The sequence below is a fragment of the Hylaeus anthracinus genome, unplaced genomic scaffold (genome assembly GCF_026225885.1).
Source record: "Hylaeus anthracinus isolate JK02 unplaced genomic scaffold, UHH_iyHylAnth1.0_haploid 11994, whole genome shotgun sequence".
Lineage (NCBI taxonomy): Eukaryota > Metazoa > Arthropoda > Insecta > Hymenoptera > Colletidae > Hylaeus > Hylaeus anthracinus.
In genome coordinates this window covers 9,502,247-9,521,068 of record NW_026534341.1, presented here as the reverse complement: position 1 = coordinate 9,521,068, position 18,822 = coordinate 9,502,247, and the positions used below count along the sequence as shown (strand labels likewise).

At 40.8% G+C, this 18,822-nt stretch overlaps 1 protein-coding gene and 1 long non-coding RNA gene across 2 annotated transcripts; both read left to right on the top strand.

Moving 5' to 3' along the window:
• Positions 1-7,132: 7,132 nt before the first annotated feature.
• Positions 7,133-8,931, top strand: LOC128888436 (uncharacterized). The gene is made up of 2 exons (XM_054145293.1): positions 7,133-7,647; positions 8,680-8,931. Exons 1-2 carry the CDS (start codon positions 7,402-7,404, stop codon positions 8,776-8,778), a joined length of 345 nt encoding a protein of 114 aa, XP_054001268.1. The 5' UTR covers positions 7,133-7,401; the 3' UTR covers positions 8,779-8,931.
• Positions 8,932-11,897: 2,966 nt separating this feature from the next.
• LOC128888438 (uncharacterized) lies at positions 11,898-16,248 on the top strand. The gene is made up of 3 exons (XR_008460255.1): positions 11,898-11,970; positions 12,367-12,573; positions 14,817-16,248. It is a non-coding gene; the product is annotated as an uncharacterized LOC128888438 (long non-coding RNA).
• The last annotated feature ends 2,574 nt before the right edge of the window (positions 16,249-18,822 follow it).

Below are 18,822 nucleotides of genomic sequence, written 5' to 3'. Positions count from 1 at the left end.
AATGGAAACGAAATATGAAATTAGGTTATGAATAATTTAAATTTATATCTAGAGAGGTTTTGTTGCTCTTTCGAGTATAAATATATCTTAAAATCAGGAGGTATCTTCTTCTATAAACTTTTCATCCGAATCACATTTTTAACTTACTAAATATTTCTCAAGGTTTTGAACTCCGTGTCTCCTCCGTATTCCAATAATTATCTCTATGATACAAAAGATACAATTTTTAAGATACTGTCATTTTAGTTAACTCTGGTGTACGATAGATAAAAACCCATCAGGTTTTTCCAAAATAAATGACGATAGAGCTTCCTGGCAAGTTAAAAGGAGCTGTATTTTCCCACATAGTATCAAACAGTTCGTACAATTATACGAATAGTGTAAGTAAGAAACAATTCAGCTATATTAATATGAAAATTCGACAGTTAATGTTACTTTATCCAGCACGAGTCACTCGCCTATATCATTCACGTTACGCGTTATTTGAATTTTGGTTCATTTCACAGGGAAAACACATACGCTCATCGAAATGCATTCGCGAACCGTGATATTTGGCAATCAAATATATTGAGAGAACGATGTGTATTTAATAACAACGCGTTTTTAAGCATTGTTGGGACTTCGTAATCAAATAGCGTTGAACAATACTGAAACGACTTGAATTTAAAAACAAAAAAAAAGACGAGCAACGACGACGATTCTTCATTCTTTCCGAAATACGCGCACACGGTAATTGGTAATTTCCCATCGATTATAATTTCGAATAAATTTCCGCAGAACTCTAGGAAAACACGCGTTATTTAATTAAAACTAATATCGATTTATTTCGGTATTTCGTGTGATTAACGTATCTCGTTAGTCTTGTTATAAATGATTTAATTAAAGCTTCGCGTTGTCGTTATCGTCGCGTTAATTTGATAACACGTTTAATTAATGCGGGATGAGTTGTTGATGAAACAAGTTGCTAAATCGTCGGCTATGCGGATGGAAATAACGATAGAAGTCATTAAAAAAGGGGACAAGAATAAATGATTATCTCCGGGAACTGCATGGCCGTTGTTTCCATTGAGTCAACGGTGAAATTATGCAACAATGTTACTTATCATTATTGATATCTCTCGTGAAAGAAGTTTATAAAATTGCTAATTCCAAAAATATCGTAGATTTAATTAAAGAAAGCTCAGAATTCATCACCAAAAATTTGAAATATTTTCCAAACACATCCTTAGGACACTTATTATAACTGTCAGAATTAATCAAACACATATTCAATGAAGAACGTAAACCTCGTCCTCGAAACCTTATCCTGTGACTCGTTTCGTCAGACATGATCGATCTACGCGCTAAAGCACGAATATCGAGTCGAGTACGAGTAATCGTCGTGGATATCGAAAATCGACGATAAAACCTCGCTGAATTCTATCGAACGTCCTCAGCTATACGCGGATGGGAAACAGCGTTAATCGCAGCAGTGCCTTATGTAACGTTTAAACGACTATCGTAGGCCACCTACTGCTCGCTGCACGATAAACGCAGCCTATCCGTATTACGCACGGCCGATAACACGAGCTTGCAAACAGTGTTTACAACGACGTTGCATAAAATCTTGATTGAGCAATCGTTGTCAGCTTACGCGACACGAATTTATTTCCAATCGACACCTTTCGAGACGTTATCTTATTCATCCACGATGTTGCAGGGTCTCGGAGGTCAGGAAAGGCCTAGGTCACTTATCTTGTAAATTTTTGGTATATTGAACAGGAAACTGTTCTGCTATCATACTGATTTAAATTCTTTAATTATTAACGCTGATGACTAATAATGCAAGACGTGGACTAAGAGTATAATATTTACGGAACAAGGAAATTTAGTTTTTACTTGCGATAGTATTCGTGAAAAGGGAGGTTGATTTAGTTTCGATAGTCTCTTGGAGCTAGTGATCAATTCCATCTTTTTAAGCTCCTAACTCAACACTCATTTCATTCTCATCCCCACAATTTTATATTTCAGGTTCTCGCAATTTTCGTTTCCGTTACACATCCCGGTTCCCGTTTCAACCCTTCGCTCACTTGTGTCCTCTTCGCTAGCTCGCTACCGTCCCTACCAGTCCCTTTACGCATTTTCATTTAACTCCTTTCTCTAAATTCTGCCCTGCGCTCTTCAACCCCTCGCCGCTAACCGGTTCTGCCTCTATCCCTTACTGCAACCCACACTCCACTTTCACCCTTTCGATCCTCCTCTCTCTTACCCTCTATCTCTTTGTCTCTCACCCGCAAACACGTTCACGCGGTGTGTTTATACACGCTGTAGCGAGGGCGTGTTTATCGAACGTACGGCGGCCGTGTATCGCCAGCACGAAGGCGACACGGTAGTGGCCGCTATCTTCCTGACGCTGGAATTACACCATTATTGTGCAAATTAGCGAAGACCCATGCATGATAGGGCCGCCGGACGTCTAGCAGGATTAGAATTAACGCGCCTGCCCCGAGCACCAACGACAAACGCTTCGTGATTACTTCGGGATCTTTCGCTACTTCCACTTCTTGCCGTGCTTCGTTGAAAACAAAGAGATAACAGTTGAAAGAAAAATTGAAGTGGCGAGACACGATTATTTATACTTGCCAGGATCGAATGAGACTTATATCGGCTGAAGATACATTTTTAGTGTTTTCTTTTTCTGTAACTTATAGGAATGGAGGCAATACATTTGTGTATAAAATAAATTTCAGAGTTCAAAATTCCAAAGTTGTAGCTTAAATCATTCCTAATATAATCCGAACTATTAGGTTGTCCCAAAAGTTTCTTTCGCGACTTGCACTCATTGTCAGTTATTTTCTATGTCAGTGTTTATGCAAACGAACAACCTAATATTTCTTAGATGTTGGTGTTACAACACTAATTGAGTAAAATGGATCGTTCACAATTCAGTAATGTAACATGAAAGATAAAATATTGTGAATGACAACCTAATAAAATCTCTTAAGATTTGGAATTAAAATAGTCGTTACAATAATTCCTAGAAAAGATACAGAGCGCTCTAATTTAAATATTCAACGAGTGGGAGTCGAAACAATATTTGGAACAGCCGGTAACGACCGCGATTACGAATGTACGAGGTTTTTCACTTAGGGAACGCAAATGGAATGTTAGATCGCGATCCTAATAATTCACGAACGAGCCCGAAATACGAGGCACTCTTGTATTCGCCATCGCGCTGGTGCTGCGTTCGACCACCGCCTCCGGTTCATAGTTATCTGCGGGCAATTGCGCTTAAAATTCCGACAGAGCAAATGCTGCCGCTGTATCGTACCAATTATACATCCTCTTCCTTTAATAGGCAACTAAAATCCTTCTTGGTTCGACTACGATTTCCATAGGAAACCTCATCGCTAATTTCGAGCCTCTTCGAGATCTAGCTCAAAACATAAATATAACATACACTACCGTTCAGAAGTATCCGGACACTTGCGAAATACACATGTATTAGCATTGCATAACAATTTAAGTACCTATAGTAGTTACCAAAATTGATTTGTATTAGTTTCGTATGAAATAACTAACGTTTTAGATTAACATTTCAAATTAAGAATTACCACCATAGAGATGAAACAAAGTGGAACTTGAGATACTTTTAATCATTGAGACTATTCCATTAGATTTTGTATTTCTAGACAAGAATTTTATTTCTGCATACTCATTATATCATTTATTATGCTATGATACCTCAAAAAAGACAACAATAATAATTACAATTGATATAAGGGTTCTATATTCCTTTCGTATAAAGTTAAACTATGTTTTACATAACAAGTGTCCAGATACTTTTTAGCGGCAGTATAAACAGGACGAACAGTGAAAGATGATAAAAAATTCTGCAAAAATGAGAGCAGATGTTCCTAGCGATCTCGATTGTGTCAGCCAGCAAGCAGAATATTTCCCGATCATGGCACGCCGATATAAAAGAGCTAAAGTTTGACTTATCAGGATCAACACGAGCGACGTTTTTTCGACTAGCCGTCAAAGCCATCTTCACGGGTCGTTAACGTCGCAGGGAGGACACAAAATTCGGCCACTAGGATCATAGACGTCGAAGCGTGTCCGTTCTAGCCTGCGGCCACAACTGGCAGGCTCACCCCTCCCTTTCTCGGCCAAAAGTGCATTGTCCCATTGTAAATATAAACTGTGTATTCCGCAAACCGTTTTCCTGACTATTTGTCGCGTTTCGGAACATATTGCGCACCACGGCCATTTAACTGCGCGCCAGCTTATTGTATAGAGATGGCATATGGCGCGAAAGTAACGTCTCCATTATGCCCCGCTGATAAATGGCCGGCCGTATTTAACGTGGCTAATCGCGCTGCATAGGTAAGGAACGCGAAGTAAATCGTATACATTTAAGTAGGTGGTCCTTTTTAAAGACGTTCCATTGAGGCTCGAGTGGTTAATCATTTCGGACATGAAAGTCTGCGCGAAGTGACGTTTTTACAGGACGAACAGGATTACGGCTCGTTGAAGTAATGGATTTGAGATATCTAGCAAACGTCGCAAGGAGGAAAGTGCAGGATGTCTCGTTTCGATAGAACCACGCAAAGAGTTTTGAAATCGTGAATACATTCGATATAAATGTCTGTTTCTAATCGAACCACTTTTTCGTTCTTCATTCAGCAACCCCCCACCGTCCCACAGAGAGACTATTGAGTGCCTGCTGAGAATCGCGCTATTTCGACTAATTAAACATTGCCTTAATTTCAGAGAGGCAAGTCGAAACCAGGCCACCACTGTCCTCTTATTTGACTCACAATTGTGGAATACGGACGGTGAAATCGAATTTCGTAACTATTCGAAAGCCCTCCGGTTAACGTTCTTCCAGATAACTCTCACGGTTATTCGTATTATTTACAAACTGTTTTATCAGTCCCAGTAACCGAGAGCCATGTAATCCATGGCGAGTAACGATTCGAAAACACGTGTTTCCATCAGATGGATCCACCGAGCGATCGAGGCCGTTCATCCAACGGTATCTGACCGCCGACAGCCGATAAAAAATCGAGTCGTTCTCGAACGCTCGACCGATACAGCCGGAGCCTAAACATTTCAATTGGAGCACGCGCTCGCCAGGCCAGCTATAATCGTCGGCAAATCCGCTGGTTTAGCAGCGAATTAAAGCATCACCGGGGCAGATCCTGGAAAATCAGTCCTACCGATGTAACGTGCTCATTCGTTTAATAGCGGATCGGTAGTCGCGCGTGCGCAATCACGATCGAGGGATTTAATACCACGTGTATCCGGTCCGCTAATTGAAAGGGAAAGGCGCGGGCACGAACGGGACACGGGCACAGACAAAATACATCCTCGCAAGCGGAATCTAATAACGACGGTCAGGAGGATACGTACACGGGGTCCGCGGTTTCTTTCGTTTCGCCAAATCGAATTGATATCCCCCAATGTATACAAGCGTGCTGTATGGAATCGGCACGGACAGAGACTGGCCTCTCCCCGCAACAAGATTATGGTAATTGACTATCCGACTTGGAAACCCCCATCAGGCATATCAATTACGTACGTATGCATCCCAACCGGGAATTTGCCTTTGATCCGCTCAAACTCGGAGGTAACACAATTCACGCCTGCGTCTAATCTCAAATGGGATTGCCTGATGGCACAAGGGACATCGAAATGGGCTTTTCCGACTTCACAAGAACGCGGGACCGTTCCGATACCCGTGCCCCCCGACCCCGGATACACCTCTTACGCCGACGATAATCCGGTTACTTCTTCCCTCTGCGCGACCGCACGTATTGAGCGGGGAAATGATTTCTCGGATTTTCCTGGGAGCCACCTACGCGGCCGTCACGCTTCCGCGCCGCGGCACTATGCCAGACTCAGCGCGAATCCGCTTCGGGACTGCCGTGATTCGAAGACGAATCGGGAACCGATCACCGTTAACGCGTCGATGGTTTTCAGTTTGCTGGAACTGGTGCTTCCATTCTTCCATGGGAGGACGCTTGCTTCTCCATCGATTGACTCGTATCGTGCCATTCGCGTGTACGTGTATAAACGCGTGTGTATTTCCTGGCTGTTATGTTCGAGAACCCTGGCTAGACGATTCTCGAGGTTCTGTAATGAATCTCCAATTCCGTTTCTTAAACAAATAATCTTGAAATATTTGGGGATTTTCAATTCGTAAAGAAAATTGTATGAAATCTTTTTAAACTGTAAAGGATATTAGATTGTAGATAAGAATATGATTTTTCCATGGCGCCGCAAGAAGAACATGTATGACGTTTAAAGTGAAACAAAGAATCGTGTCACGACGCGTAGATTAGTATCAGAAATTTGTCTTAGAGTTTGGGTATCTTTCAATGGAACCCATTAACGCTTCGAAACGAGTCCCTTGTTTCAGAGAATCGCCGGAAATATATAGATCCAATCCCCCTACGCTGGCGATGATATTTTTGTAACGGTGTGCATAGTTACGTAGCCCATGCATAGGTATTCGATAAAGTTGTTCGTCTACCTGTGAGTTTCGGGTCCGATGGAGTCGGGTATTTTTACAGGGACCGGATTCGGATCCCAAAAGTTGTTCCTACGTAAGATTATTCCGCTATGCGAAGCGGAATTCGGGATAAAGATCCATTTTGCTGGTGTATTAAAATTTTCACGCATTAAAGTATTTCATATTTCAACAAGGGGATTGTAGCGTGATAATGCCAGCGTTTTACACTGCGCTTTTATTCGACATCTATTAAAATAAAATTTTGCATACGTTCGCTTAATAACAAGCTAGCAATGTATATTGTTTATTATTTATAATTTAATTATTTGTAATTTTTAAGATGAGATAGAGCGGAACGTCTAAGCCAAAAGTTGGATTGAGGCGCTGGTAACACTATGATCAGTTCTGTCTGCTAAAATCGGAAAGGGACGTCAGTGTCTTATCTCCATATAAAAGCAACCTTTGGTCGATATATCCACCACAGACGTTGTGGATACGGACACAATGACACGGTTCATTATTTTCGCGACTCTTATGGTCGCGCTATTCGCCAACGGCATTTCGGGTAAATCAATAGATTTATGGATCCACCCTGGTCCCACCCTTTCTCTGTTGGAACGTTGCTATCCTCCCTTCATCCCTTTGCTACTCGAAGAGCCGTCCCTCCGCTCCCCTCGCGTTCCGCGTTGTTCGAGATTTATTGCGCTCATCTTTCGACGTGAAACAACTAAATCCAGCCGAAAACTGTGCGTTGTGTTTTCAATTCGGGAACTTCGGTGACGAGTGTTACAACGTTTGCCTCGAGTTTTTAAGAGGCACCTTGTAACGTGATCGTACAATAGTGCGTCAAATCAGACTTCGTGTTTTCAGAGAATGAGAAAATCTTCGTACGTGATGGAGGACAAATGGAGCTACGTTCATACTTCAAGGCGGATAAATGTATGCTGAAGTCGAATATCGGCAAGGAATATATATATAAATATAATAATGACTTCAGTTGGAACAGTAGGTTTGATGATCGTATTGAGCCTACCCAGAGGAAGTGTTCCATCCTGGTTTATTTTGTGAAATTACTAGACACCGGCAATTGGACGATAACAGATTACTACAACCAGTCTGTTTCTCAAACATTCACAGTGTATATAGAACAGGTATCAATTGATTTTTAATCGATATAACAATTTGTAACAAGTATATGATAAGTGTTTGCAAACGCTTGACAAATACGACGGTGATAATGCTGTAAAATTAACTGGTGTTCTGTTGCCATCGTCAACTGAGATGGGCAAAATTCTTATCTCGATAAACATTTTAAACGATAAGAACGAATAAAATTCGGTCCGCATAACGGTTCAATTAAATAGACATCACGAATAAATCGCTATACTCGTCGTTCATTACTCAAATCAAAATTTGCCCACTTCTGACGTCCACGAAAAGATTAAATGTCGATCGAAGAATTTGCCACGTTTAACTAAAAAAATTTCCTGCAACTTTTTCAATTGTTACGAAGCAACAGACATAATTAAATCGTAACCCTGTAGATTCTCGTTTCGCACGCGAAAGCAGTGAATCAAAATCAGGAAACGAACGCGAAGCATACGTGGATTGTTGTCCAGTGCGTGTGCCATCCGCAGTGAAAAGAGTCCTGCAGCAGGAAGGACGTTTTAATGCATTTATTGCCGCGGTAGTTGAACGTAATGGCAGACATAACATTTTACCGCGCAGACCTCGCGAGAATACAGTGGACGCTTTGTCCAGCGATGAAGCAGTGCAACCACGGCGAAACTGTAAATATACGGCGGCCACCCGATCCTTTTTTCCTCCATGCTCGTAATACAGCGGTTAGCGTAACAGCGTTATAAACTGCGCGTCCGCCATTGAGAGATTCAGACATTATTTAATTAATTAAAAAATTTGATTTTAGATAAGATAAATCATACAGATCAATGGTTTACAGACTTTCCAGGAAAGAGCCCCTCAAAAAGACATTCCGCGCCTGAAATTCATCGATAAAGCTTATTTTCATTATTCAATTCAGAATTCATTGATTTTATTTTATCGAATGTAAATGATTATTAACGAAAGCCCCCAACCAGATTAAGTGATGCAAAGAAGTCGCACTATACGACTAATTGGTTCAAATTTGAAATTAAAAGAAATTATTTTATTCTGTTTTGCAGGAGGTGCAGGTGATACCGAACACCCCCATAATCGTCGTTGAGGGCAACTTTGTCTATGTGGAACTCGACGCTGATCTCGAGAATCTTACCAGCTGTTAGGCCATCGCACGAAACGTACGTGATCTTCGTTCGTGTCTTGAGGAAGAGAACCATCTGAATCTTATAACTTGGCTGATCTTGCTTTCGTGTCTGCATGGAAACATGATCAAAATTTCAGAACACGCGAATTGATTTGCTGACGGTGGACAGAGACGACTTTCGTAGACACGGAGAGTGTGGATTCAGCGCAATGCTGCAAAGTGGCGACAGCGGTCAATGGAAGCTGCAGGCGACTATCGACGACAAACTAGTATACACCGGATACTCGAGTATCGAAGTAAACAAGAAATGGAATGAACACAACGAAATGGTAAATCTCTTGGTAGATCGAGCGTCAAGGATGGAATCACTTAATCTCGGATTTAGTCTCGGACAGGGAGACTAAACCTGTCAGTTGAAAACTCGGACGTTTCCAAGCAGAGCCAAGAGTCACGAGAAGAAAACGGAATAGGGAAAACACGATGGATCGTTTATCTTTTTATCAAGACCGAGCAGACGCGGTGAAGCTCACGGCTCGTATACATCGCGTTCAGAAAGTATTTTTAGAACATCTTTTTAAACATTCAATTAAATCTAAACACTACACATTCAGTAACTCGGTTTTCGTACAACTTTTGAAAGAGAACAAATAAAAGATTGAAATCATCAGGACAATGCAATCAATATCTACGTATCGATGCTTTAATGAGGGATAATACTCCGAAAACTTCTCGACGGTCATCGCACATCAAATAGACAATAATCTACGCCCTGCCAGCTCATCTCGCAAAACTCCGACCATTTCCTGTAAACAGGATAACACTCCGAAAATCCTGCCAAAAGTCACGTACACAAAATGCATATAACAGCCCTGTTTCTGAAAAATAAACCAGTTCTCAATCTTGACCCAAACGCTGCGCTTCGTTATTCTCGATTTTCATCATATTTCTGCGGAATAGTAGTGTAAAAATGGCGATATTCAGCTCCAGTGTCACGTTTACAACAAATATTGGGATCAATTAAAATCCCGTCAATTTATCACGCCAAATAGACAAGTACTGAACCTGTTCCCTGGCATTGGATCAAAACAGTATGTTGTGTTGTTTGCATATAACTTAATAGTTTTTAATGCACAGGCAGGAAGAGATAATAATAAGATGCAATGGAGACAAAAATTGTATCTTTACTCTCATCCATGTTATCGCATCATCCTGTTGTCACGCAGACTGTGTACTTTTATCTCTTCTTCGATGACGATACAAATTTACATAAAGTCTGATGAGCTCGAAAGTTATGACTAGACTGTGCATTTTATACATTTGTGGCATACGCTATAACATGCGCGAAATATATGTAGAATATATTTCATAAATTAATGTGATAATATTAATATTTTATTTCGTAAAAATGCATACATTTTTCACATTCGCGTACGCTATAAATCCATGAAACTTAAAATCTACGTAGATGCAACTCAAAATTTCATACAAGTTGATTTCAATGCTCGAAAGTCTACAAAATTTTTCAGTGCCATGAACTAATTACAGTATCATTTCCGTACAGATAAATTCGCCAAAAAAAACCTTCAAAGAAACCACTAAAAAAAGATCGAAACATGTAAACGATACACACGAATATGTTTGTACGGGCGACCGTCGGCGTCGAGCCGTTTATTTGACCAGTTTCATTTTTCCGTCAGTAAATTACGTCAATTCTCAACCAGCAATAATAATTGCGCTTCTTTTACGCCGGCTATTTACCGTGAAAATCATGGCGAAGAAAATAATTTGTTCAACAACGGAAGCACAAGCTTTTCGGCAGCGCTAAACGGCTACGCGTTTATTATACCGAACACAACTTTACCGTATACTCGTTGTTTTTATTTTTATTCGTGCATATTTACCATTTCCTATTTCTCACGCGTGTGTATTTCCATTTTTTAGTAGGTGCCACGTACCCCTCTCCGTTCTGGAATAGCGTGCCCTTATATTACGTAGCATGCTCAACAACCCCCTCCGCTCTTATTTATCGCAGCGAGCACTATTATTTACCGAAACAAACGGCTGTACACGAGTGTTTCTGGCTTTTAAAAATTCGAATGGATATGCACTCCAGTTGTAGTCATAAAGGCTAAGTGGTTCACAATACGGCAATAATTATGGATCGACGCGCTACCAGTGCACCCCGCTGCTGATCTGACCCGTAAATCAAAGCAACCCAACGATATAGTTCTATCCCATCGATGAGACGATCTGAATTTTTGTTCACTTTATACTCGCACTCAATGGCTAAAAAAAATGTGAAAAAACGAATATAATCCCAGAAATTCTAAATAAATCTCGTTTCATAGAGTCACGATCGTTTCAAACGCGATCGCACCGTCCCAAACAATCAATCGCCGTTGTCTAATTGCATTCAACAGAAAACAATTTTTTCTTTATTTCTTAGTCCTTGTAAAAAAAGATTAAAAATATTTTTTTTTTGCAAACATACCCAAACCTATGGATAAAGTAACAAAAATAAACTATCAATAAATTTGAATCTAAATTCATCACTCTTGGTTCCATTTCATTCGATAACAAAGCAATCATCGTCATTATTTAAAATTACTTTTGTTTTCATTTTTCGAATAGTTATCGCGCGTTCAACGTTTCTCAGCGAGAGAAATGGTTAATGACGTATGATTGTGGCGTGATCATCCTATCGTCTATTACTTGATGAAGATATCGGGATCTGGAAATGCATCATAGATTTTGCTAACAATTTACCAGCAGTTTCCGCGATTCCCGTTGATTCAAGTTTACTGAACGGATATGGAACGCAAAATTTCATAATCGACGCAGAGGGCGTGTACGTGAAACAGAGTAAATCGTTCCAGGTAACTTTAATGCCATCAGTGTTACTATTCAAATTTCTCGCGTAAGGTGAATGCATCTAATTAAAAAGACTAAAACATATCGTTTGTACCTCATAAAATATTTTCCAGATTACTTGTATCGCGGATGCACCGTTGAATTATTGTTGGTTCCGAGGTCCCAATGGAACAGCCTCAAACGCTCTACAGTCTACCTTATACGGGTTCTGGTCTCCGCTCAGGCGAATGTGGGGCGGAAATTTACCATGCTGAGTTTACGGATCAAGGGCAATGGACGTGCAACTTAGGTATCATCAATGGCGCCGAAGAACGTACATCATTTTCTGTAAATGTCGTAGGTAAGTTCTAATAGATGTCATCGATAAGATTAGGTTGTTGCACATGTTATATCTGATTTCTACATTATTATTGAATATTGAAACTTTTTGCATATTCATCCAAAGTATAAAATCTGCTCTCGTTGCCATTTTCTTGTATGAGGTCAAACTTGGATGCAATATATCCTAGGAGACTCAAAATTTGAATATACAATGTGTACGCAGTATCACACGTGAAATAGACTATAATAAATAAGTTGTATAGTAGTAAGTTGACTTTTCCATGCAGTGGTAGAATTATATTTCTGAGCAGAGTCGTTCATAAACCAGGATGTATGTACAACAACCTTCATTGATCTCGCATACGTATCATAAAGAACACATTCTGTTTATCAAATATGTATATACAGGGTGTAGATAGCTACGTCATACCGGGGGAGTCGAAAATATACGCCTACGATAGAGATTTGGTAAACCTATCATGTAGCATCCTGCCAAGTGTAACGGACAGAGCAGTTCATTACTGTCGCTGGGTCCGTCCTGACGGATCTGGAATTCTCAAAAGCGAAAGTCATCGGTACAGGACCTCCCACACCAACACTCAATGCGAATTAATTATCCCAGGTAAGTACACCTGCGTGTACCCTGACCGTAACCACTAATGTAACAAAGTCTACTTAATTGGGATGCAAAACGGGTTACATGGATCAAACTAACCATAGGTACCAATCAATTAGAGTACATCAAGTCTGTTGGATTGAAAAGCAATTCGCGTCGATTACGGAGTGGACAATGAAATATTTCGCCTGGCAGGGGAAATCTATGCTACGAGTCAAACTAATTTCCTAATGATTGATTTCGATACTGCGTGGAACGTGGGTATCATCGAGTTCGCTAGACATGTTCGCGATAGGTCAATATGCAATTCTTTCGCAACAGATTTATATTTATTTATTGAAATTTGTGACAGAATTACTTGCCAAATAGAATAATTTTCGTGCACTGACTAAATCATAAAATTTACTATTCTTTATTAATGGTCGTCGAAAAGGCTGGTAATTGAATAACCTTTGATTCAAGTTAATCGATTAACAATTAGAATATTTCGTAATGACATATTATACGGCTACGGTAAACAACATCCCTCATTGTTCCGTGTAAATAAAAGTATCTCGGAAATTTATACATTCGTTACACACATCCATGTTTTCAATTAAATCCGTGTAACTTTACGCTCACGGAACGGTCAATCCAGCTTCGCTGTTGCGTTACCGTCGAAAATTGGCTGATAAATTAAATCCTAGTCGACGTTACATAATATTAATGCGCGTCCGAGTGCTTTTAAGGTATTAACTCGGATCTGTATGCAGTGAAATTTCATTTCGCTCAATGGGATATTAGAGGTTTACGGTATCTTTCGCGCAGTTCCATCGATATCGGGTTAAATAATCTGCGAATGTAATTCTGTTCGCCAAACAGCGGGCACGGTCTCACTCTAGATCGCCCTTGCAGATTCATTTGTTTAATTGAAAATCGCGGTAAAAGTGATTCTCGGCAACACGAGATCGTCAAATAAGTCCCTTCCGATTTCAACTTGAAATAAACGTAACGCTAATCGAAATGAAAATCTTTAATCGAAATAAATATCACCCGCTTCGATGTATTTCCGTCATCGCTACACGATGCATTAATGGAGCATAAAAGTCAGTCGTTTCGAAGTGAATAAAATTCACGAATGCTTGTTTTCGCACCCACCTCTATCGGTGAATGCATTCGTCGACCCGAAATGTGTTGTTAAAATTGGATGGGGTAAAAATTCAAAGTCCTTTTCGTTTAACAATGATAGGTTGAGTGCTCGTCTTTGATTTGAAACAAAAACATGCAAAGTGAATATACCAAACGTTACGAAATATTACTTAGCAAAGGTATGTTTGCACGTATTCATCTATAAACTGCGTTCACGCAATATAAATCCCTTTTATTCATAATCAAGGGATACAACAGTGTCATGAAAATGACATACAAAAAAAAAAAAATAAATTAAATGTATGCATCAGACATGAATGAAAGAAACATATCCCTGCTCGTCGGAAAGAACTCGATTTAAATGATTACGATCGCTACAGTTCTCTGCGAGATCTTTCGACTTCCCACCATCCTCTGCGCAGAAGTTTCCGAGGCACATACGTTTGTTCGGAAATCAGACGGAAACAAGTAAGAACCGGGTCGAAGGTATTCAAGATCCACGCAGGACGAATACCGAAACGGTTCCAATTTGCAGACTCTTATCTCGCGAAACGCAACATCACTTACGAAGAATCACCAATTTCGTTTCTCCCTTTCTTCTATCTCCGCTGCCTTCACGGAAACTTCGTCCTCCCTTCATACCGGAATACCAACTACCGTCTGATATACGCGAACACGCTCGAACGAAATCGATTTCCACGAGGCATAAAGTACGAGGTCACTTCTCCCGTGTCCTGTCCGAATTAACAGGAAAGGTTCGAACTTTCGCGTGGTGGAACTTTTCATTGACCGTTTCGTGTCGACAGCTTTGAGCAAAGAAAAAAAATTAGAACATCGTTAGAGCGTAATACTGCATAATGCAGCATTATACATAGTTTAATTGCATAATTCAGCAAGATACAACGTAATATGAAATATCGTTCACTAAGTATTGTTAAAACGCGCGTATCTCTAATATTTTCAAATCGGCGGTGCTGTATATTTTATCGTTGTCTGATACCTAAATTACGAAAAGCCTCATTTCTCCTGCTGTGAAGGAGTGTCTGATTATTGTTATAACATAAGAGCCCAATAGCGTGTTACAAGGAGTTCCTCAGACAAGGTCTGATTTTCGGTTTCAGAAATTAAAAGTCATGGGGACATAGGCACGTGGAAGTGCGTGGCTGGACTACAGGGAGCCATCGACGAGGAAGCGTGGACGACCATAACCGTCATTCTCCATCGTCCCTTCTTCCGTTCGTAGGACTGTCGGAAAACTCAAATTCTATATTCAATTCTATATTCAATATTCTAGCCGCTCGCGATCCGAGTAAAGCTCGATTTGCTTTCCCGAGCTTTCCGACGGCTCTATCGCTGTGTCTGTTCCTCGTCCGTAAAAAGTAGCGACTGTCCACGAAGGAGTTGTTGATCTTCATCTTCGATCCGAACATAACGCCAAGGTCCCTGGAGCTGGAATACTTAAAAGAATTTCGATATTGATCCGTTGTCGAACGTTCCCTCCGACGTGTCGATGCCTGGCCGGTCCCAACGAATCAAAGTCCATCCTGTAATTGAAAACGGCAGCGACTCGTTCGGTTGGAAGATTCACGACTGAATTACCGTAGGAACACAATTTACCGGGGAGCTATCTCGACGACGCTTGGGCTATGCCTTCGATATTCCTCGGGAAGGAAATATGCTAACGATCTGCAAAGAGAAACGGGTCCGGGACTAGTTCCATCGCGCTTCCACTCTCTGTATTTGGCCCGTAGCTCCGATCGTGTCTCTTCCGTCTCCGTTGGGCGATTTAAAATGTATAAGCCAAAGTGCTTTCCCGTAAAAATGTAAATAAAATTGATTCGAGGCGTTCGGAATGACAAGGTTTCCCGTTTTACGTTTCCCCTGTTACGTGGGCCCCTTCCGCCCCGGCACCGTTCTTCGCGGTCGATCGTTAATGGGGGAGGACAGACGGCGAAGAAACGCGACCAGGTTTCGAGAGAAGGGAGAAAAACAATTAAGGCCCGTGCGAAAATGAAATTATAACTGGGATATACGCGGGGCTTCGCGGTTACTCCGTGGGCCGCGGAGGTTTCTCCATTAACGAACTCCATCGGGGACGAAAATAATTTCAGCGCAGACTGTCGTTGACAGTTTTTGTTCGTTAAGAACCGGATTTGTAGGCATTCGTTTCCACCAAACTCGATTTTCTTTGCGCGACCCGACACGCCGCCGGGAAAAAGGTAGAGAACAAACACAGAGGGCGGGAGTGAAAAAGAGAGAACGGCCGATGGGATGTTCGCGAGGATTTCAGGGCGACGGAATTACTTCCATTTACACCGGCCCGATAACGAGTTATTGGATTTCGAAAGATTGAAATTGTTATCCGACGACGTTCCTAAAGACCCGCGTTACAATATTTTCCGAAATTACTGACGCCCCGGACAGCTACTCCGTTCGCTAATTCGACAAACCTAACAGGACACGTAATGTTAACCAGGAAATGAATATGTCACACTTTCTTGCGCAAGGATTATTTTAATTATAACTAATAATTATTGTAATAAAACGGTAGTTTCGTGAATATACTCCTTATATGTTCATTGTAAACAGATATTTTTAAATATGGTTTAATTCTGTAATGAATAAAATGTCATTTCATTTTTTATTGATGTAATCGGAGTGTCTCGAAACGTGTTTTCTCATAATCAAATTTCATTCTCAAACGATAACATTCATGCAAATTGAAAAGCAAAATCGTATGTATTACTATTATTTTTTTTTGTAAAGACGTTACTGTCGTTAATCTATGGTTTCTACATCGACACACTAGAAATACATGTGTTACGGATCGAGTTATCGTTGGAATAAATCCATCCTTATGTACACCGCGCCCCAGTTAATTTATACAAACGATTTGCTACGCGAAATACGAGACTGAGCGCGCAATCGAGACCGAACTTGGAGCATATTCATCTATTTAACGTTTGTTCCGCTTGTTTCCCTAGATCTTCGATCGCGATGTACCATCCAACCGTCTCCACGAGGAAGAATAATAAACTCGAGTGCCGGGAATCGCTTTTCGACGTTCGCGCAAGAAGCTTCCGGTGAAGCAATTAGAGGAGCAGATACGTAATCCCGAAGGTCCAGGAATGGACGGTTTTGTTGCGTAAATCGTAGCCAACCAGGCGACCCCGTAACGGGGGTAAATGGAGCGAATACCATTTTGCATCGACATAACGCGACCGTTCTCTTTCGAGCAACGATTCTCGCTAAAACAGTGCAAATGAAACTCCATTACGGTCTGGGTAGAAGCGAAACGAAAATATCGAGCTGGTTTTCCCTCTAAAAATGTTTTCTTTAAGAGCGTACAGAACAGATACGTTTCATGCGAATCGAAAACTGTGCCTAACCTAATCCTACGCCCTCAACTTTCAGAATAACGCAATGTTAGTATAACTGTTAAAACGAAGTTATCAGTTGTGCATACTGATTCAGAATATAAATTTTTAAGCGAAGACTGCTCATTAACCAACGTCGATTCTTCTTGAATTCTAACTTCCGCTTCTTCAGATTCACAAAAACTTGACGCTTTGCTGACCAGACAGTTCAACAGATGAAAAAATGCCCTAACTTTGTTCGACAGAAGCATTTATTTCTCGTTCAATTAAAGACTGCTGCAAAAGCTACCTTATGCTAGGCTGGAGCATATCTTACTAATTAAATTCTAAAGGGTTTGCTTTACTTCCTGAAAAACCTTCATTTTTTGTCGTTACTACGGATGGTTTATTTATTCTAATCACACTCTTTCGGTGCTTAGTTAGTCAATATATGATCTCACTTGTCCAAAGAAAACCTTTTTTTGTCACCCCGTACAAGGATTTAAATTTCTTGTCACCTTTTAATAACTTTCAGTAGCAACAAACCCCGTTTGAAATCAGCTTTATCAGTGGATGTATGCATATATCCCCTTGTCCTTCTTTTCGTATGCATACATGTATAATAAGCACCACGCCATTCGCTTCTTTTGAGATTTTTAAATTTGTAAAAAAGCTAATTGTCTGATCTCTGAACTACTCTTCTTCGAGACACTTTTTCCTCCATTATTTTCGTCGCATAGAATGATAAAAACCAATAGTACATGAGGTGATCTCTAGAATAAAAAATAACACTACTCCGTAGCTTTCATTTAAAAAAGAAGAAATGATGAGTATTTCGGGGTCGAATAGCTGTTCCGAAACAATACGGAATTCTGAAAGGGAGAATCGACCTTACTCCTACTCGCATCTCCCCGGGTCGTTTCGCAGACACGCGATACGCATTAAACAATCGGATTCGTTGCAGGACGCCGCGATAAATTGCCTCGAAGGAAAAAGGAATCCTCTTCCAGGGGTTGGAAGAAGCGTATCCTCGTCGTCCTCGAATTGCCGAACTTATTTGTGAGTCGGGTGGTCTAGCGTCGCTGGCGCGTGATTAAGACCCGGACGCTCAACGACCGATAGCAATAAGTTCCTCGATTTGCGACCGAGTTTGTCGCGGCATACCAGCATATTCGCTCGTTTCATTGCAGGTCTAAATTACCGGGGACACTGCAGAACGGTACGATTCGCGTTTTCTTGCACGGTCGTGGTTCGAAACTTGTGACTCGATCATGTTCTTCCCACACTCGTGGTCTTGTTTCCTATGTACGACTCGATCCCACGCATTCTAATGAAACGAGACTCGCCCGGTGGATCTTCGGACAGTCACAGAAAAGCAGCAGTGAGATAAACGTTCCACTGTTTCGGAAGGAAAATTTTATTCGACCTGGAGTATCTTGGTTCCTTCTAATTTCAGGCAGAGATTGGCAGAATTTTATTGGAAAAATATATGGTGAATAAAAAGTAAGGAGATTATAAAAAGAAAGTGTGTATGACGAGGATTTTTCGATGGGTTTGCCCATCTCTAATTGCTGCAGGCCACTAAGCTGAGGATCTCTTTCAGGACGCGTAGCGGGGGACACATAGTCAAGGGTCCGAGTTAGAGACTAATTTATTGCATGTCAAAGCGGTAGGTCCTGGAAGTACGTGACAAAACGCAGCTCTTATGGTTATGTTTAGTTTCAAGGACCACACAGATTCAAGTGCTAGCCTGGAAGAATCGTTGGGGATA